Source organism: Ranitomeya variabilis, chromosome 4 (assembly GCF_051348905.1).
Source record: "Ranitomeya variabilis isolate aRanVar5 chromosome 4, aRanVar5.hap1, whole genome shotgun sequence".
Classification (NCBI taxonomy): domain Eukaryota; kingdom Metazoa; phylum Chordata; class Amphibia; order Anura; family Dendrobatidae; genus Ranitomeya; species Ranitomeya variabilis.
In genome coordinates this window covers 387,614,334-387,636,600 of record NC_135235.1, presented here as the reverse complement: position 1 = coordinate 387,636,600, position 22,267 = coordinate 387,614,334, and the positions used below count along the sequence as shown (strand labels likewise).

The window sequence follows — 22,267 nt, the reverse complement described above, 5'->3', positions numbered from 1 at the left end:
ATTTTGGAATTCAGACTTTGATAGAATTGTCTGTGGGTGTTATGTTGCGTTTGCAGAGCCCCTGATGTACCTAAACAGTAGAAACCCCCACAAGTGACCAAATTTTGGAAACTAGACCCCCTAAGGAACTTATCTAGATATGTGGTGAGAACTTTGAAAGCTCAAGTGCTTCCCAGAAGTTTATAATGCAGAGTAGTGAAAATAAAAAAATATTTTTTTTTCCAACAAAAAAGATTTTTAGCCCCCAAGTTTTTATTTTCACAAGGGTAACAGGAGAAATTGGACCCCAAAAGTTGTTGTCCAATTTATCCCGAGTACGCTGATGCCCCATATGTGGGGGTAAACCACTATTTGGGCGCACGGCAGAGCTCAGAAGGGAGGGAGTACCATTTGACTTTTTTAGCGCAAAATTGGCTGTCGTGTTTGGAGACCCCCTGATGTACCGAAACAGTGGAAACCCCCAAATTATAACTCCAACCCTAACTCCAACACACCCCTAACCCTAATCTCAACCCGATCCATAATCCTAATCACAACCCTAACGATAATCACCACCCTAACCCCAAAACAGCCCTAATCTTAACCCTAACCATAACCCTAATCAAAACCCTAAATCCAACACACCCCTAACCCTAATCCCAACCCTAATCCCAAACGTAACACTAATCCCAACCCTAATCCAAACCCTAACCCTAATCCCAACTCTAACCCTAACTTTAGCCCCAACCCTAACTTTAGCCCCAACCCTAACTTTAGCCCCAACCCTAACTTTAGCCCCAACCCTAACTTTAGCCCCAACCCTAACTTTAGCCCCAACCCTAACTTTAGCCCCAACCCTAACTTTAGCCCCAACCCTAACTTTAGCCCCAACCCTAACTTTAGCTCCAACCCTAACTTTAGCCCCAACCCTAACCATAACTTTAGCCCCCGTCGTCACAAAAAAAGTTCAATGTAACCTTTTTTTTGTACGTCGCGTCCGCCATTTCCGCGCATGCGTGGCCGTAACTCTGCCCCCTCCTCCCCAGGACATAGACTGGGCAGCGGATGCGTTGAAAAACTGCATCCGCTGCCCACGTTGTGCACAATTTTCACAACGTGCGTCGGTACGTCGGGCCGACGCATTGCGACCGCCCCGTACCGACGCAAGTGTGAAAGAAGCCTAAGGCTACTTTCACACTAGCGTCGTACTCGGCCCATCGCAGTGTGTCGGGCCGACGTACCGACGCTAGCGTTGTAAGCGCCGCACAACGGGTGCAGCGGATGCTGTTTTTTCAACGCATCCGCTGCCCCATTGTGAGAGGCGGGGGCGGAGTTCCGGCCACGCATGCGCGGTCGGAAATGGCGGACACGTCGCACAAAAAAGTTACATGTAGTTTTTTTTGTGCCGACGGTCCGCCAAAGCACGACGCATCCGTCGCACGACGGATGCGACATGTGGCAATCCGTCGCAATGCGTCGCTAATGCAAGCCAATGGAGAAAAAAACGAATCCTGCAAGCACTTTTGCAGGATGCGTTTTTTCTTCAACGACGCATTGCGACGGAAGCCAAAAAACGCTAGTGTGAAAGTAGCCTAACCCTAACCCTAGCCCTAAATTTAGCCCCAACCCTAACTCTAATCCTAACCCTAACTCTAACCCTAACCCTAATTTTAGCCCCAACTCGTCTTCTCCTGCCAGCCGGCAGATGGCAGCAGATGGCGGGCGCACTGCGCATGCGCCCGCCATGATGAAAAAGCCGGCTGGCAGGAGAAGACAAAAGAGGACCCAGGGACACCGGGTGAGTATGTTAGGGTCCCCGAATCCCCCTATTTCTCTGTCCTCTGATGTGCGATCACATCAGAGGACAGAGAAATAACTGATCGCTTTTTTTTTTTTTTTTGCGGTCGCCGGTAAACTGTTAATTACCGGCGATCGCAAAGCAGGGGTCGGTGCAAACCGACCCCGATCATGTTCTTTGGGGTCTCGGCTACCCCCGGCAGCCGAGACCCCAAAGATCTTCCGGGTGCCGGGCGTACTGCGCGTGCGCCCGCCATTTTTTCCCGGAAAAAAGATGGCGGCGCCCATCGGGAGCCACGAGGAGCACCGGGGGAGATAGGTGAGTATTGGGGGGCTATCGGGGGCCATCGGGGACCCTATTTCTCTGTCCTCCGATGTGCGATCACATCGGAGGACAGAGAAATTAAAAGGCAAATCGCGTTTTGTTTTTTTTTGTTGCGACCGCCGGTAAACGGTTAATTACCGGCGATCGCAACTCGGGGGTCGGTAAAAACCCTCGGCAACCGAGACCCCAGAGAAAATCCGACTCTGGGGGGCGCTATTCACTTTTTCCACAGCGCCGTTAATTAACGGCGCTGTGGTTTAAGTACCCTTAGCGGCCGCCGTTAAAAGGCGTATCGGCGGTCGTTAAGGGGTTAACATATCCAGCTACAAGTCATAATATTTGTTCTATGTTGATATAAGCAGATTAGGCACCAATTATTCCAGCTTACACATGCTTGTTAGGACCAACTCCTCATTTGCACCTCTTTAAACCTCTCAGGATCTCTTCAGGGTGGTGCAGTCACATAGAAAATTGTTAATACATCACAACAAAAGAATTGGAGAACTCACCCGATCCTTGATGATGTGTAAGATATAAATCCACAATTAGGATGACATCAAATCCTATTAAAGTGAGGGTGAAAGAGCCTGATGGACTACCACTCACGGACCCATAGAAGCGCAAGACAAGCGCAAAAAATCCTAATTGTATATTAAAGATATACACCATCAAAGGTCGGGTGCGTGCTGCAATCCTTTTGCTCTTGTAATTTATATATATTTGTTCTATTCACAAACTAGACAATGTCGAATTAGTAACAGGTATCTGAAATACATGTACCTGGTTGTCTTGTGGAATGCTGTGATCTTGTTGGAAAAAAGGAGAACTAGGGAATCTTTCTGGAGTGCTTTTCTTCCTAGTCTCATCTGGAAACACATACATTTTCAGATTAAAAAAAAGCTCAGAGAAACAAATTAAAATCACATTAAATAATCTAAGAATAGACTTTGGCACCAAAAAGTTATAACAAATGATATAAATGGAGTTTCTATATCCACTACATTTATCATATTTTTTGGACTATTATAACACGCACTTGTTTCCTCCAAAAATGTAGAGGAAAATGGGGGATGTCTCATAGTTCAGATGTCCCTAATCTGGCTGTGGTGGGGGAGCAGTGGTGGGGGAGCAGCAGCGGCGGAGCAGCAGGTCACAGGAGGCAGGAGCTGGCGGCTAACTCCTGTGTACGCTGCTAAAGAGAAATGAATATTCACTCTATTCCAAGCGAGCACAGAGTTAGCTGCAGACGTTGGCTTTCTATAGCTTCTGGGCATTTGCGAGTGCTCACTACTTAAGGCAAAGAATATTCACTGTGCTCCACTCCCATAGGCGTGGAATGCAGAGAATATTCATTACCTTTAGTAGTGGCACACGTGAACGCCTAGCACTTGCAGGAAGCCGGTGGCTGCGGCTAACACTGTGCTATTAAAGTGAAATGAATATTCGCTGCTCTCCAACACACAGTCCTGGCGTGGGGAGCAGTGAGTATTCCGGCATATGTCCTCGGTTTCTAGGCAGTGCATGATGTGACTGCCATGAGCTGCTTACAAGCATAAATCAGTAGCTGGAATCAGAACAGGATGCTGCAAGGGAGCGCAGGAAGGTAAGTATAATGGTTTATGGGTTTTTTTTTTTTTACATTTTTCTGATGAGGGGGCCCGGCACACCAGACACCAGGATGGTGCAGAGGGGGCCCGGCACACCAGACACCAGGATGGTGCTGAGGGGGCCCGGCACACCAGACACCTGGATGGTGCTGAGGGGACCCGGCGCACCGGACACCTGGATGGTGCTGAGGGGACCCGGCGCACCAGACACCTGGACGGTGCTGAGGGGGCCTGGAGCACCAGACACCAGGACGGGGCCCGGAGCACCACACACCAGGACGGGGCCCGGAGCACCAGACACCAGGACGGTGGTGAGGGGGCCCGGCGCTCCACACACCAGGACGGGGCTGAGGGGGCCCGGCGTACCAGACACCAGGACGGGGCTGAGGGGGCCCGGCGCACCAGGACGGGGGATAGTGAGTACAGAATTGACCACATTTTTTGCTTACATTTTTTTCTAATTTCCTCCTCTAAAACCTATGTGCGTCTCATGGTCTGGTGCGAAAAAATATGGTACATTATCTCATATTTTAATGTTTATCTGCCCTTCGTTATAATTAACCAATATAAAATATACCACAATGCCTGGCTTAGCATACAGAATGGCTTTACCTTTAGGCGACAACTTAGGTCTGCCAATCTGACGTTTCCGAAATGATCGGGAGGTTTTGTGATTTTTCTCCAGAATTCGACTCTTTGAAGTATTTCTCTTACTGCATCTTTCTGTAGGAAACAAACACATATTGAGACAATTCTTTTGTAATATTCAGATCCATATTTTTCCCAAATTAAATCTATTTACAATCAATGCTAGCCTTCTCTTACTTGGGGATGTAAAAGAGGTGTTGTTCTCCATCTTGATGGGCTTCTAAATACACCCAATCTTCAATAGAAAAAAAGTGACATAATGATACAAACAACAATATAGACACCAATCAGACACATTATACACCTAAAAGGTAATTATTGAAAAAAATGTGCTTTATGCATAAAACTATCAAAAAATACTCCCAAAATTAAACATGGATTTTATAGTCAGATTCAACATGTGAATTGTGGAGTTGCAATAAGTCTTGTAATTCACATAATAGGAATGCTTCGAAACACATTTGTAAATTAGGATGAATTGTCACGTTTAGCACTCTGCTCTCCCTCATCAGGAGGAATACAAACTTCAGTAATGCGTTAGCAGGTAACGGCGAGAGCCCAGGGAGAGCTTAGTCACTAGTCCCCAAATTGTACATGTGTTAGTCCATTAAAGGGAATTTATTCAAAAAAATTAGAAAAAAAAAAAGGACCTATTGTTTAACCCTTTCACCCCCGCAGCTTTTTTCGGTTTTGCGTTTTTAACTCCCTTCTTCCCAGAGCCATAACTTTTTTAGTTTTCTGGCAATATGGCCGTATGAGGGCTTATTTTTTACGGGACAAGTTGTACTTTTGAACAACACCATTGGTTTTACCATATACTGTACTGGAAAATGGGAAAAAACATTCCAAGTGCGGTGAAATTGCAAAAAAAAAGTGCAATCCCACACTTGTTTTATGTTTGGCTTTCTTGCTAGGTTCACAAAATGCTAAAACTGACCTGCCATTATGATTCTCCAGGTCATTACGAGTTCATAGACACCAAACAAGTCTAGGTTATGCTTTATCTAAGATTAAAATAAAGCTTCATGTGAATGAAAATCATCAACTACCTCCATGGATAATAAAGGACAACAAATGGTTGTTCACCACAACACTAAAAGCATATAAATCAAAATGAACACAAGTACTAAAAACTCATAATAAAAAAGGTATAATTTTATTAATGACAAAAAGTAAATTAATAAAAAGCAATACGTAAAAAACCAAAGTAGGCCATAAGATGGCGCCACAGGATAAAGGATATATAATACAAGTAAACAGATCGCACACAAAAGTTATTGCAAAAATATAAGATTGATAAATACATGTGATTTCGAAAAAACAAAAAAGATGAAAAAAAGCGTAGCAAAATGCAAGTGAAAAAACACCAAGAATTGTGTAGGGATACAGTAAATACCGTGAGTATGCTGTGGCGCCAACCTGTCCCTACGCACGTTTCGGCAGTATAAGCCTTCTTCCAAGGGGAGTGTCGAAAGTGTCTGATGGGCATCTATTTATGTGGAAAAGCGACCAATCAAGTGTAAAATGTGCAAGACTCAGATGGTAGGCCGACTTTAATTGGCGCATGCGGACACTTACTGAACTCCCGGTCGCTCCCATCCACCAGAGCGTCATAGAGACGGACCCAATCACATGACCCGAAGTGGTGAAAAAAAAATCCAAACTTTGATATAAAAAAAAAAAAATAGTGCAATTTTCTGATCCCCCCAGTGTCTCCATTTTTCATGATCTGGTGTTGGGTGATGGCCTATTTTTTGTGCGCCGAGCTGATACCATTTCAGTGCAGATACGATCTTTTGATTGCCCGTTATTGCATTTTAATGCAATGTCGCGGCGACCTAAAAAACATAATTCTGGCGTTTTTTTAATTTTTGTCTCCGGAAGCGCTTGTTAAATACCGCTGTCAGAGTTTGACAGCAGCATTTAACTAGTTAATAGGTACGAGTAGAACACAATTCAAAAGAGCTGACATGTCCCGTGTTTGATGAGGGCTCACCGCCGGAGCCTGCATCAAAGCAGGGGACCTGCCATCGGAGGTACTATCCTGTTGAATGGCAGAAAGGAGTTAAGGACCAGGCGATTTTACATTTTTGCGCTTTTGTTTTTTCCTCCTCTTTTTCTGAGAGACAACTTTATTTTTATGTCACCATAGCAGTATGAGGGCTCATACTTTGCGGAATAAGTTGTACTGTTGAATCACATCTTTCATTTTACCACATAGGGCAATTGTTTTGTGGGGTTTTTGTTTACCATGTTCATTATATGGTAAAACTGACCTGACAATATGAATCTCCAGGTAAGCACGAGTACGCAAAAAACCAAACATGTATAGCTTCTTTTTTATTTAAGATGTGAAACAAAATTTGGAAATTTGGAAATCAAAACAAAACACACACACAAAAAAAAAACCTTTTGCTTTTGTTGCCTTTTCCCGAGACAAAAAACATTCTCATTTTTCAGGAACTGGGGCTGGGTGAGGGCTTCATTTTACGCCCTATGCTGACATTTTTACAGAGACCATTTTGGGATTGATACGATGTTTTGATCGCCTCTTACTGCATTTTATTGCACTGTTGCAGCAGTCACAAAAACTTAATTCTGCAGTTTTGATTTTTATTTCATTATGCTGTGCAGACTTTTACGAACGCAGTGATACCAAATATGTGTATTTTTACTGTTTTATTTTAATGATGCAAAAGGGGATTGTTTAACCCTTAGTGACAGAGCCAATTTTCACCTTAATGACCAGGCCACTTTTTACAATTCTGACCAGTGTCACTTTATGTGGTAATAACTCTAAAAAGCTTCAACGGATCCCGGTGATTCTGAGATTTTTTTTGCGACATATTGTACTTCATGATAGGGGTAACATTTATTAGAAATGCTTTGCATTTACTGTATTTTTCGGATTATAAGACACTTTTGTTCCCCTAAATTTTTGGGGAAAGTGGGGGGTGCGTCTTATAATCCGAATCTGTGAGATGTGTTGTGCTGTAGAGGAGGGGGGCGGCTCTGGAGTGGTGTCAGGGGGCTGGCTGCGGGCTGCCGAGACAGCAGGAGGTCCTGTGCTCCCGCTCATTAGCCTCATGTAATATTCACTGCACCTGCTGTCCATCACCTCTGTGAGACAGGGGAGCAGTGCATATTACATGTGCCTGCATCTCCCCCCCTCCCATCATGAACATGCCCCCCTGCAGGCACACACATGACCGCCCCCCCCCCCCCCCAGTCACTACATGCCTCCCTGCTGGCAGGCACATGATAAAGTAGCAAACACTTAACTTACCCATGTAGTGACTGGGGGGGGGCATGTGTGTGCCTGCAGGGGAGCATGTAGTGATTGGGGGGGCCATGTGTGTGCCAGCAGGGGGGCATGTAGTGACTGGGGGGGGGGCCATGTGTGTGCCTGCAGGGGGGCATGTAGTGACTGGGGGGGGGGCCATGTGTGTGCCTGCAGGGGGCATGCAGTGACTGGGGTGGCCATGTGCGTGCCAGCAGGGGGCTTATAGTGACAAGGGGACCATATCCAATATATTATATACATTATTTAATTTTTCATATTTTTTGCACTTTTTATCATCTTTTTGCAGGGTGCAGCAGGGCCCCTTTATGTTGTTATTAGTGTGTTGCATGTATAGATATAGTGCTGGACAGCCCGCCTGCTAATACTATGGGCGTGATCAATAGGTTGTCCAGACACTGTGCATCACATTTATCTGTGTGAATAGTGTCTTATGCAAGCCTTACCTGTGTGCATTTTTTCTACTAGGCAGCCAGCCCCTCTAATGTTTGGTCGGGTGGGTGGTTGCTCATCAGTAGCTTGCACCTGTGCTGCTTTATTTAGCATTTATTATCAGGGGCCTGCGAGTGCATTTGTCATCTGACAAGTTTTGGTGAGTTTGCTCTTCATGTTGTGTTTTTTTTGGGCAGTGTGCCAGCACCACAGGGGGGCAATGTGCAAGCACAAGGATGGAGGTTATAAAGATACCAGGATGAGGAGCATATATATGGTTTGTAAGATGGACACTGGCATTATAAGACAGACCCCCATTTAATATAATTTTTTTTTCTTTTTCTTCACCAAATTTGGGGTGCGTCTTATAAAGCGAAAAATACGGTATTTGCGGGGGGGGGGGGGGGGAATGGAGATTTAGCGAAATCATCACAATTTTCAAACTTTTATTTCTTATGCAATCAAATCAAGAGAGTAATGTCACAATATAGTTAATAAATAACATTTCCCACATGTCTTCTTTACATCCAAACAATTTTGGAAACTTTTTTTTTTATTAGAACATTATAAGGGTTAAAAGTTGACCAGTGATCTCTCATTTTTCCAACAAAATTTACAAAACCATTTTTTAGGGACAACCACACATTTGATGTGAGTTTGAGGGGTCTATAGGACAGCAAATACCCATAAGTGACACCATTCTAAAAACTGCACCCCTCAGGGTACTCAAAACCACATTCAAAAAGTTTAACCCTTCAGATGCTCCACAGGAACCAAAGCAATGTGGAAGGAAAAAACGTTTAATTTTTTTCACAAAAAATTTACTTTAGAACAAAACTTTATTTTCACAAGGGTATCAGGAGAAAATGTACCCCAAAATTTGTTGTGCAATTTCTCCTGAATACATGAATACCTTATTTGTGGAGGAAATCTACTGTTTGGGCGCACGGCAAGGCTCGGAAGGGAAGGAGCGCCATTTGAATTCTTGAACATAAAATTTGCTGCAATAATTAGCGGACGCCATGTTGCGTTCGGAGAGCCCCTGTGTGCCTAAATAGTGGAAACCTCCCCACAAGTGACACCATTTTGAAAACTAAACTCCTCAAGGAATTTTATCCAGGGGTATAGTGAGAATGTTGAACCCACAGGTACGACACAATTTGTTAACATTAGGTCGTCATATTGAATATGTCGTCATTAGTGTTGAGCACAAGCGCTCGCTACTCCAGTTTGCATTGACTTGACTTGAGAAACCAAATTGTGAGGAAGCATGAGCAATCTCAAGGCTACAAGTCCATCTCCAAAGACCTGAATGTTCCTGTGTCTACCGTGCGCAGTGTCATCAAGAAGTTTAAAGCCCATGGTACTGTGGCTAACCTCGCTAGATGTGGACGGAAAAGAAAAATTGACTAGAGATTTCAACGCAAGATTGAGCGGATGTTGGATAAAGAACCTCGCCTAACATCCAAACAAGTTCAAGCTGCCCTGCAGTCCGAGGGCACAACAGTGTCAACCCGTATTATCCGTCGGTGTCTGAATGAAAAGGGACTGTATGGTAGGAGACCCAGGAAGACCCCACTTCTTACCCCGAGACATAAAAAAGCCAGGCTGGTGTTTGCCAAAACTTAACTGAAAAAGCCTAAAACGTTTTGGAAGAATGTTCTCTGGTCAGAAGAGACAAAAGCAGAGCTTTTTGGGCAAAGGCATCAACATAGAGTTTACAGGAGAAAAAAAAGAGGCATTCAAAGAAAAGAACACGGTCCCTACAGTCAAACATGGCGGAGGTTCCCTGATGTTTTGGGGTTGCTTTGCTGCCTCTGGACTGCTTGACCGTGTGCATGGCATTATGAAGTCTGAAGACTACCAACAAATTTTGCAGCATAATGTAGGGCCCAGTGTAAGAAAGCTGCGTCTCCTTCAGAGGTAATGGGTCTTCCAGCAGGACAATGACCCAAAACAAACTTCAAAAAGCACTAGAAAATGGTTTGAGAGAAAGCACTGGAGACTTCTAAGGTGGCCAGCAATGAGTCCAGACCTGAATCCCATAGAACACCTGTGGAGAGATCTAAAAATGGCAGTTTGGAGAAGGCACCCTTCAAATATCAGGGACCTGGAGCAATTTGCCAAAGAAGAATGGTCTAAAATTCCAGCAGAGCATTGTAAGAAACTCATTGATGGTTACCAGAAGCTGTTGGTCACAGTTATTTTGGCTAAAGGTTGTGCAACCAAGTATTAGGCTGAGGGTGCCAATACTTTTGTCTGGCCCATTTTTGGAGTTGTGTGTGAAATGATCAATGTTTTGCTTTTTGCTTCATTCTCTTTTGTGGTTTTTCATTTAAGACAAATTAAATGAAGATAATAATACCAAAGAATTTGCGTTTGGAATCAGTTTCAGGAAGAAACTGAGTATTATCTGACAGAATTGCAGGGGTGTGAATACTTTTGGCCATGACTGTATATATGTAATGTAATATATATATATATATATATATATATATATATATATATATATATATATATATATATATATATATATATATATATATATATATATATATATATATATATATATATATATATATATACACACACACATACACACACACAGTACAGACCAAAAGTTTGGACACACCTCATATAAAGATTTTTCTGTATGAATATTGTAAATTCACACTGAAGGCATCAAAATTATGAATTACGGTAACATGTGGAATTATATACTTAACAAAAAAGTGTGAAACAACTGAAAATAGGTCTTATATTCTAGGTTCTTCAAAGTAGCCACCTTTTGCTTTGATGACTGCTTTGCACACTTGGCATTCTCTTGATGAGCTTCCAGAAATGGTTTTCACTTCACAGGTGTGCCCTGTCAGGTTTAATAAGTGGGATTTCTTGCCTTATAAATGGGGTTGGGACCATCAGTTGTGTTGTGCAGAAGTCTGGTGGATACACAGCTGATAGTCCTGCTGAATAGACTGTTAGAATTTGTATTATGGCAAGAAAAAAAGCAGCTAAGTAAAGAAAAATGAGTGGCCATCATTACTTTAAGAAATGAAGGTAGGTCAGTCCGAAAAATTGGGAAAACTTTGAAAGTGTCTCCAAGTGCAGTTGCAAAAATCATCAAGCGCTACAAAGAAACTGGCTCACATGAAGACCGCCCCAGGAAAGGAAGACCAAGAGTTACCTCTGCTTCTGAGGATAACCCATCTCTTCAACTTATCGCTATCTTTTGGCACCTTCCCCTCTGCCTTCAAACATGCCACCATCACACCCATCCTCAAAAAAACTAACCTTGACCCAACTGCTATGCCCAGCTACCGCCCCATATCATTGCTCCAGTTTGCTTCAAAACTCCTTGAGCAGCATGTCCATGCTCAAATTTCCTCCCACCTCTCATCTAACTCTCTCCTTGACAACCTCCAATCTGGCTTCCACCCCAACCACTCCACCGAAACTGCCCTGACAAAAATTACTAATGACTTACTCACAGCCAAAGCTAACAGACAGTTCTCCATCCTCCTCCTTCTTGACCGGTCCTCTGCTTTTGACACAGTCGATCACTGCCTACTGCTACAGATTCTTTCTTCCCTTGGCATCAAAGACCTTGCCCTGTCGTGGACTGCCTCATACCTTTCCGACCGCACATTTAGCGTTTCCCACTCCCACACTACCTACTCATCCCGCCCTCTCTCTGTTGGAGTCCCTCAAGGCTCTGTCCTAGGGCCCCTACTTTTTTCCATCTATACCCTTGGCCTAGGGCAACTCAAAGTCCCATGGCTTCCAGTACCACCTGTATGCGGACGACACTCAGATCTACCTCTCTGGCTCAGATGTCGCCTCTCTTCTGTCCAGAATCCCGGAGTTTCTGTCAGCCATGTCCTCCTTCACCTCTCGCTTCCTAAAACTCAATGTAGACAAAACCGAACTCATCATCTTTCCCCCATCTCACGTATCCCCCCTACCTGATCTATCTATTATGGTAAATGGCATCACGTTCTCTCCCGCACCTGAAATCCGCTGCCTCGGGGTAACTCCCGACTCTGCCTTGTCCTTCAAACCGCATGTTCAAACTCTTGCCACCTCCTGTCGCCTCCAACTCAAAAATATTGCCAGAATCCGTCCCTTACTTGCCCCACAATCTACTAAGACTCTTGTGCATGCCCTTATCTCCCGCCTCGACTACTGTAACACCCTCCTCTGTGGCCTCCCCGCTAACTCTCTTGCACCACTCAAGTCTGTCCTCAACTCTGCTGCCCGGCTAATCCACCTCTCTCCTCGCTACTCCCCTTTGCAAATCCCTCCACTGGCTCCCAATTCCCCAACGAATCCAGTTCAAACTACTAACACTGATCTACAAAGCCATCCACAACCTGTCCCCTCCCTATATCTCTGAACTAATCTCCCAATACCTTCCCTCACGTAATCTCTGATCCTCCCAAGACCTCCTACTCTACACTACACTTATTTGGACCTCACACAACCGCCTCCAAGATTTTTCCCGAATATCCCCCATCCTCTGGAATTCCATGCCTCAACACGTCCGACTATCCACCACACTCGGATCCTTCAGACGGAACATGAAAACCCATCTCTTCAAGAAAGCCTACAGCCTGCAATAACTATTCTGCCGCCTCGCCATCGCCAGAGCAGCCGCCTCACCACCGCCAGAGCTGCTGCACCTCCGACCTTGTGTCTCTTCCCCACTATCCCATAGAATGTAAGTCCGCAAGGACAGGGTCCTCTCCCCTCTGTACCAGTCTGTCACTGTAAACTTGTTTACTGTAAACGATATTTATAACCCTGTATGTAACCCCTTTCTCATGTACAGCACCATGGAATTAATGGTGCTATATAAATAATAATAATAATAATAATAATAATAATAATAATAAGTTTATCCAAGTCCCCAACCTCAGAAATCGCAGGTTAACAGCAGCTGTTAACAAATTAAGAGGAGACTTTGTGCAGCAGGCCTTCATGGTAAAATAGCTGCTAGAAAAACACTGCTAAGGACAGGCAACAAGTAGAAGAGACTTGTTTGGGCTAAAGAACACAAGGAATGGACATTAGACCAGTGGAAATCTGTGCTTTGGTCTGATGAGTCCAAATTTGAGATCTTTGGTTCCAACCACCGTGTCTTTGTGCGACGCAGAAAAGGTGAACGGATGGACTCCCACTGCCTTGTTCCCACTGTGAAGCATGGAGGAGGAGCTGTGATGGTGTGGGGGTGCTTTGCTGGTGACACTGTTGGGGATTTATTCAAAATTGAAGGCATACTGAACCAGCATGGCTACCACAGCATCTTGCAGTGCCATGCTATTCCATCCGGTTTGCATTTAGTTGGACCATCATTTATTTTTCAACAGAACAATGACCCCAAACACACCTCCAGGCTGTGTAAGGGCTATTTGACCAAGAATGAGAGTGATGGGGTGCTACGCCAGATTACCTGGCCTCCACAAGTCACCAGACCTGAACCCAATCGAGATGGTTTGGGGTGAGCTGGACCGCAGAGTGAAGGCAAAAGGGCCAACAAGTGATAAGAATCTCTGGGAACTCCTTCAAGATTGTTGGAAGACCATTCCCGGTGACTACCTCTTGAAGCTCATTAAGAGAATGCCAAGAGTGAGCAAATAGATTATACACAGTATACCCAAGATTATCCACAAAAATCACACCATTAACTACATATAGAAAATAGAATGAAATAAACCAATAGTTAGGGTACGCCGTGAAGAACAACAGTGGAACCCACTGTAGCAAAGAGACAACTACCAAACCACCATGGAACAAGAAATCACCAGATAGTCTATAAGCATAGGAATAATTAAAAATAGGCCTTTATTTAAAAAAATTGGCAACAATTACATGAATGTGTTAAAAAAATAAAAATACCGCAAGGTCAGGATTACATAAGATGATACTCATACTCAGTAAAATAGCCCCCAATTAATGAAGAATACCATATTTATCCTCTTTAGTGGTGTATATCATGTAGTGCTAAAAAGATATTTAACATAAAACGTGCAATAATTCCATAAAATTTGTATATATATATATATATATATATATATATATATATATATATATATATATATATATATATATATATATATATATTAAAAAAAATATATATATATATATATAAGTGTAAGAAATAATAATAAAAGATAAAAAAAGGGCTCGATAGCGCTGTGCAAAAAAGTGCATAATGTATAAATAGATATTAAACACAATTGTTTAAAGTGCCCAAGTGCACAGGCCTATATAAAGGCCGAACAGCATGTAACCATGCACCAAAGGCAAGATAGCACAACAATATAACTTATGTATACCTGGGGGGTGAGCGGAGTCCGAGACCTCAGTCATCAAAGCAAGAGGTAGCTACTTTGAAGAACCTAGAATATAAGACATTTTCAACCGCTTCACACTTTTATGTTAGGTATATAATTCCACATGTGTTAATTCATAGTTTTGATGCCCTCAGTGTGAATTTTCATAGTCATGAAAATAGAGAAAAATCTTTAAATGAGGTGTGTCCAAACTTATATATATATATATTTTTTTTTTCACAACAAAATGAAAAAAAAGTGGACTTTATTGCCCAAACAGCGTGGCTACGTTTCGGATGTGATATCCTTTCTCAAGCAGTGAATACATATGAGTGTTAAGGTTTTATACAAAAGACATACATATCTCATTAATAGAATCATTAAAAGAAATATAAAATAATATTCAACAGTGCATCAGTGACCAGTGCTATATAAAGTGCATAAGTGCAATATCTGAAAATCCTTTTACATTTTTTGTTTAAATACATATATCATTATAGACACCATCTAAAAAACAAAGATACACTAAATACTTAATCAGGTTAATTCCGTTAACCTAACCAGGTGTCCCCTTCCACGAAACATAATTAGATCAAACTCACAGATGTATTTCTTGTAAGCGCCATGTCCTCGGCGTTCTTGGGTATCAACTGCGCATGTCCGTGACGATCATGCCCAGGACTCCCAGCGCTTACATCTGCAACTGCGCAGAGCCCTTTCCGAGTACAAGTTGCCATCTTGGTTATGGTATACCAGTATATTACAACTATTACGGCGCATGTCCGTGACAATAATGTCCAGGACACACCTTGCATATGTCTGCAGTTGCGCAGAACATTTACAAAGCACAAAGTGCCATCTTTAATTATGTTCCTCCAGTGAAGTACGATCATTGTAAAAAGCCTCAGACGCTCGCACCTCCTACCCAAGTCATACAGCCATACATACACAGATTTGTGGAGGGCATAAATAGTACGGGGAATTTTTATTTATAGTGTTTTAAAAGGACCTACGACACATGCACAATGAAGATACAGGGTCAGGACATAAGCCCAACAAAGTGTTACAAGGCACGGGAAGGCCACTCATTAAAGTAGGACCTCCCATACCAATGTAAGAACCCAAAAGACACAAGAGGCCATTAAGCCCCCATGTCATTCAGGTCCATTACAGGCAACACCGAAAAGACCACCGCTCATATACGCATCATCTAAATCCATTTTTGGTACATCAACAAATGCACAAACCAATTGATAATTTGTTTTTGTAAATTTATAGGATTTTTTAACCCCTCATAACTATCACACAGACATAGTAATCATATCATGATTCAATGGATGTCGTTGGCTACCTCCAGAGCTACAAAAAACACAAAAAAGTGTGAAAAGTACAGCCACGCTGTTTGGGCAATAAAGTCCACTTTTTTTCATTTTGTTGTGCTGTTTTCCTTTTTTTTATTTTTATATTTAAGAACCATTTGAACAGTGGTTGGGGAAGCTCTGCACATTCTTTCAAGGTAGTTTTTTGATGCTGTTCCAATTTGAGAGATATATATATATATATATATATATATATATATATATATATATATATATATATATATATATATATATATATATATATATATATATACACATACACATACATACATACATGTATATACATACATACACACAGACACATTAGCGTATCTGTGCGCAGAGTATCATGCGCAAGCGCATGCCAACGCATGTCCTTGAGAACCGTTGAGTTCCCATAGACAGTAATGCGTTGTTTTGGCGCACTCATCCGTATGCCTGTGCATATTTGACGCAACAAAAAATGCAACATGTTCGTTCGCCGCACACCGCAAAATGACGCAACTACATGCCCCTGCGTACACAATGTTAAATATATGTACGCAAGACGAATGCAGATCTATACGCTGCGCACACATATGCTAATGTGAACCCAGCCTAAGGCGGTGACAAAGGGGGCTTTCACTTACTATTTTTTTTATTTTGATCACTAAGACCCTAAAGCTTCCTCTTTATCCCAATTGATGCCGTAAGATCATGATTGTGTAGTCCTCATGTTTGCCATGGCAATTCACGACAAAATAAGAGTCTGCCGGTTGTTGTAACCTGTTCAGTAGTTAGGGGCATTTAGGTGGTAAATATATATTTTTTTTTCATTCCCGTCATGTCACTTTGCATAATTTCCTGAAAAGCACCTGAAGGGTTAATAAACTGACAGCAGTTTTCAGTAGGGTTGTCAGGGGGTGTTGTTTTTAAAATGGTATCACTTTTGGGGTTTTTCCAAAATATAGGACCCCTAAAGGCACTTCAAACCTGGATAGGTCCCTAAAAAAAAAAATTTTGCTAATTTCTTTGAAAAAAAAAAAAAAAAAAGACAAATGACTGCTACATTATTAAACCGCCTAAAATGCTAACAAAATAAAATAACATTTTACAAATGGTGCTGATATACAGCAGACATGTGGGAAATGTTATTTATTAATCTTTTGTATGGTATGACTATCTGAATTGAATGGATAATTACTCAAAGTTTGAAAATTGCTAATTTTTTTTTTTTTAAAGATTCGCAATTTCTGATTTTTAAATTTTTTTTTTTTTTTTTAGAAATAAACAGAAAACATAATCAACCTAAATTTACTATTATCATAAAGTAGAATGTGTCACGAAAAAAATCTCAGAATCACTGGGATTTGTTGAAGCGTTCCAGAGTTATTACCACATGAAGTGACACAGGTCAGATTTCAAAAATTTGGCCCCGTCACTAAGGGGTTAAAAGACACTCAAAAGCCTGACATATGAACAGCGATATGTTTTTACAAAGAAATATTCATTCTGAGTGTTTCCTGGGTGTTTTTGCGGCAGACCCAGAAAAGATGCCTTCTGCACATACCTTTGAGCATAAAGGGGTTGTCCACTACCAGGACAACTCCTTCTTGATCAAAATGTTGGGCTCCCATAAAACAAAACATATAATTCCCTCCTGCGCCATTGCCGCCATGTCGGCACTCGTCCTCCCCGGGGCTCCGGTCAGATGGGTGTCGCAGGTCCGGTATCTCCCATCTTCTTATGATTGCCGCCCTCCTACTTGCTTCATGTCTCCCCGACATCGCGCTCCTGCGCAGGCGTACTTATGTGCTGCCTTGTTGAGGGCAGAGCAAAGTACTGCAGTGAGCAGGGGAAGGTCAGAGAGGCCCAGCGCCTGCGCACTGCCGTACTTTACTCTGCCCTCAACAAGGCAGCACATAAGCACGCCTGCGCAGGAGCGTGTTGCTGGGGAGCGATGAAGAAGCAGGAGGGTGGCATCACAAGAAGATGGGAGGAGCCGGACCTGTGACACCCATCGGACCGGACCGCCCCCCAGGTGAGTAGAATAAAACTTATCTTTCAGGTCGGATCGGGGGGAGATACATGTGTAGCATTATAGAATGCTGTATATCAGCCCTGAAAGGCAGTGGCCGTATCTTGTATCGACCAAACCTGGTGACAGGTTCCCTTTACTAACCACAAATGTTCCCCCTGCAACATTGGGTCAAATATCTGTCACAAAACCGGTGACTGTCATGGACAAAGTACATGATATTCAGTGACATAATAATGGCTAATATGGGACATGGACAGTAAAGGGAAAGGAGGAAGATTAAGGTAAGGGACGCCGCCGTGCCAGACTGCTCCGCCTGCAGGTAAGGGACGCCGCCGTGCCATACTGCTAAGCCTGCAGGTAAGGGACGCCGCCGTGCCAGACTGCTCCGCCTGCAGGTAAGGGACGCCGCCGTGCCATACTGCTCCGCCTGCAGGTAAGGGACGCCGCCGTGCCATACTGCTCCGCCTGCAGGTAAGGGACGCCGCCGTGCCAGACTGCTCCGCCTGCAGGTAAGGGACGCCGCCGTGCCAGACTGCTCCGCCTGCAGGTAAGGGACGCCGCCGTGCCAGACTGCTCCGCCTGCAGGTAAGGGACGCCGCCGTGCCAGACTGCTAAGCCTGCAGGTAAGGGACGCCGCCGTGTCATACTGCTCCGCCTGCAGGTAAGAGACGCCGCCGTGCCATACTGCTAAGCCTGCAGGTAAGGGACGCCGCCGTGCCATACTGCTCCGCCTGCAGGTAAGGGACGCCGCCGTGCCATACTGCTCCGCCTGCAGGTAAGGGACGCCGCCGTGCCATACTGCTAAGCCTGCAGGTAAGGGACGCCGCCGTGCCAGACTGCTCCGCCTGCAGGTAAGGGACGCCGCCGTGCCATACTGCTCCGCCTGCAGGTAAGGGACGCCGCCGTGCCATACTGCTCCGCCTGCAGGTAAGGGACGCCGCCGTGCCATACTGCTAAGCCTGCAGGTAAGGGACGCCGCCGTGCCATACTGCTCCGCCTGCAGGTAAGGGACGCCGCCGTGCCATACTGCTCCGCCTGCAGGTAAGGGACGCCGCCGTGCCATACTGCTCCGCCTGCAGGTAAGGGACGCCGCCGTGCCATACTGCTAAGCCTGCAGGTAAGGGACGCCGCCGTGCCATACTGCTCCGCCTGCAGGTAAGGGACGCCGCCGTGCCATACTGCTCCGCCTGCAGGTAAGGGACGCCGCCGTGCCATACTGCTCCGCCTGCAGATAAGGGACGCCGCCGTGCCATACTGCTAAGCCTGCAGGTAAGGGACGCCGCCGTGCCATACTGCTCCGCCTGCAGGTAAGGGACGCCGCCGTGCCATACTGCTCCGCCTGCAGGTAAGGGACGCCGCCGTGCCATACTGCTCCGCCTGCAGGTAAGGGACGCCGCCGTGCCATACTGCTAAGCCTGCAGGTAAGGGACGCCGCCGTGCCAGACTGCTCCACCTGCAGGTAAGGGACGCCGCCGTGCCATACTGCTCCGCCTGCAGGTAAGGGACGCCGCCGTGCCATACTGCTCCGCCTGCAGGTAAGGGACGCCGCCGTGCCATACTGCTAAGCCTGCAGGTAAGGGACGCCGCCGTGCCAGACTGCTCCGCCTGCAGGTAAGGGACGCCGCCGTGCCAGACTGCTCCGCCTGCAGGTAAGGGACGCCGCCGTGCCATACTGCTCCGCCTGCAGGTAAGGGACGCCGCCGTGCCAGACTGCTTCGCCTGCAGGTAAGGGACGCCGCTGTGCCATACTGCTCCGCCTGCAGGTAAGGGACGCCGCCGTGCCATACTGCTCCGCCTGCAGGTAAGGGACGCCGCCGTGCCATACTGCACATAAGGGACGCCGCCGTGCCATACTGCTAAGCCTGCAGGTAAGGGACGCCGCCGTGCCATACTGCTCCGCCTGCAGGTAAGGGACGCCGCCGTGCCATACTGCTAAGCCTGCAGGTAAGGGACGCCGCCGTGCCATACTGCTCTGCCTGCAGGTAAGGGACGCCGCCGTGCCAGCCTGCACATAAGGGACGCCGCCGTGCCAACAAAGACCAGTTCCATGGTTGCCGGAAACGCACCCACCTGCTGGCTGCCAGTCACTTCTGCCTTTTCACCCCTCACCGTCACTGCCACATCCGGCACAGGGTAACTCACCTCTGCTGACGTCATGCCCATGTGAGTGGCTGCTGTCACGGGAAGGGGCGGGGCCTATCCTCTAACGCAGGCCCGATAGCAGGAAGCATTGTGGTACACTGCGGTGGCTGCTGGAGATGACACTTGGGTGGAGGGGGAGACACTGAGAGGACTGAGGCGCTGCTGAGTGGCGCGATGTTCTGACGTAGCCACAACCCCCTAGATCCCCCACAGGCTCCACTTCCGCGCTGTGCGGCCAGCTTGTCGCTTTCCATCTCTGTAGTTGGCTTGGCAATGGCTGAATATTTGTTGTGACCAGTGCATTGTGGGGGATGTAGTTCATAACCCTTGAATACTTATGGTGTCTCACTCACACAGCCTTAGCGACTTCAGCTCCCATGATGCACTAGTTTCATGTCTCGCTGAGCCCGGGCTGCCGCCGTCCTGTGGTTGGGGGACCGGGGTGGGATTTTCAGGTGGTCGTCGGATGGGGACGTGAACTGTGCTGCACCATTACAGAGGACTACCAGTACATGCGCACTGACTGTTCTGTCCCCTCATCCCAGCCTGTATTCACATACTCATCACTGTATCTTTTCGCCTGTTTTCACCTCCCTGACCAGGCCAATTTTTACAATTCTGACCAGTGACCTTTTATGAGGGAATAACTCTGGAACGCTTCAACGGATCCCAGTGACTGAGATTTCCTCCTGCCATATTGTACTTGGTGGAGGGGGAGGTGTAATGATTGCTGTGTAGCTTTTGAGAAGCAATAGTGCTGAATAGGGGCAGGGGGCTTAGTATCCCTCATCCTGTTGTAAGAACAAACCTGTGGGCAGCGGAGAGGAGGCTTCTTCATCGTGGAGGTAGCAGTCTCCTCTGCAGGAGGCTCAGGGGAGTAGGTGGAGTGCAGCAGCCGGAGCACAGCAGTGAGCGCAGCAGCCGGAGCACAGCAGCGAGCGCAGCAGCCGGAGCACAGCAGCGAGCGCAGCAGCCGGAGCACAGCAGCGAGCGCAGCAGCCGGAGCACAGCAGTGAGCGCAGCAGCCGGAGCACAGCAGTGAGCGCAGCAGCCGGAGCACAGCAGTGAGCGCAGCAGCCGGAGCGCAGCAGTGAGCGCAGCAGCCGGAGCGCAGCAACCGGAGCGCAGCAGTGAGCGCAGCAGCCGGAGCGCAGCAGTGAGCGCAGCAGCCGGAGCGCAGCAGTGAGCGCAGCAGCCGGAGCGCAGCAGCGAGTGCAGCAGCCGGAGCAGTGAGTGCAGCAGCCGGAGCACAGCAGTGAGTGCAGCAGCCGGAGCACAGCAGCCGGAGCAGTAAGTGCAGCAGCCGGAGCACAGCAGTGAGTGCAGCAGTGAGCGCAGCAGCCGGAGCAGAGCAGTGAGCGCAGCAGCCGGAGCAGAGCAGTGAGCGCAGCAGCCGGAGCACAGCAGTGAGTGCAGCAGCCGGAGCAGAGCAGTGAGCGCAGCAGCCAGAGCACAGCAGTGAGCGCAGCAGCCGGAGCAGTGAGTGCAGCAGCCGGAGCACAGCAGTGAGCGCAGCAGCGAGTGCAGCAGCCGGAGCAGTGAGTGCAGCAGCCGGAGCACAGCAGTGAGTGCAGCAGCCGGAGCACAGCAGCGAGTGCAGCAGCCAGAGCACAGCAGCGAGTGCAGCAGCCAGAGCAGTGAGTGCAGCAGCCGGAGCACAGCAGTGAGTGCAGCAGCCGGAGCACAGCAGCCGGAGCAGTGAGTGCAGCAGCCGGAGCAGAGCAGTGAGCGCAGCAGCCGGAGCAGAGCAGTGAGCGCAGCAGCCGGAGCAGTGAGTGCAGCAGCCGGAGCACAGCAGTGAGTGCAGCAGCCGGAGCACAGCAGTGAGTGCAGCAGCCGGAGCAGAGCAGTGAGCGCAGCAGCCGGAGCAGAGCAGTGAGCGCAGCAGCCGGAGCAGAGCAGTGAGCGCAGCAGCCGGAGCAGAGCAGCGAGTGCAGCAGCCAGAGCACAGCAGCGAGTGCAGCAGCCAGAGCAGTGAGTGCAGCAGCCGGAGCACAGCAGTGAGCGCAGCAGCCGGAGCAGTGAGTGCCGGAGCACAGCAGTGAGTGCAGCAGCCGGAGCAGAGCAGTGAGCGCAGCAGCCAGAGCAGTGAGGTCAGCAGCCGGAGCAGAGCAGTGAGCGCAGCAGCCAGAGCAGAGCAGTGGGTGTAGCAGCCGGATCATAGCAGCGAGTGCAGCAGCTGGAGCACAGCAGAGAGTGCAGCCATGCAGCTGCTCCTGGCTGTTGTGTAGCTGCGCTCCTACGTGGAGCACAGGCACATGCAGGAGCGGTCACTTCTATGTGTTGTGCTCCCAGGTGCAGGAGGGGTGTCAGGAAAGACAGCAGT

The 22,267-nt window shown here is 46.8% G+C and overlaps 1 protein-coding gene across 5 annotated transcripts in view; it reads right to left on the bottom strand.

Moving 5' to 3' along the window:
• Positions 1–20,329, bottom strand: part of LOC143764857 (uncharacterized) — a 70,502-nt gene extending 50,173 nt beyond the window's left edge. The window contains exons 1-5 of one of the 5 annotated variants that reach the window (XM_077250895.1): positions 19,870–19,939; positions 14,425–14,487; positions 4,534–4,591; positions 4,321–4,431; positions 2,882–2,967 (exon numbers count right to left, since the gene is read on the bottom strand). In XM_077250895.1, the coding sequence (XP_077107010.1) occupies positions 2,882–2,967; positions 4,321–4,431; positions 4,534–4,564 (228 nt within the window). In that variant the 5' untranslated portion in view covers positions 4,565–4,591; positions 14,425–14,487; positions 19,870–19,939. Of the gene's footprint in view, positions 1–2,881; positions 2,968–4,320; positions 4,432–4,533; positions 4,592–5,293; positions 5,856–5,934; positions 6,024–14,424; positions 14,488–19,869 lie in introns of those variants that run through there. The other 4 variants (XM_077250896.1, XM_077250894.1, XM_077250899.1 and 1 more) reach the window with 4 other exon arrangements.
• Positions 20,330–22,267: the final 1,938 nt, after the last annotated feature.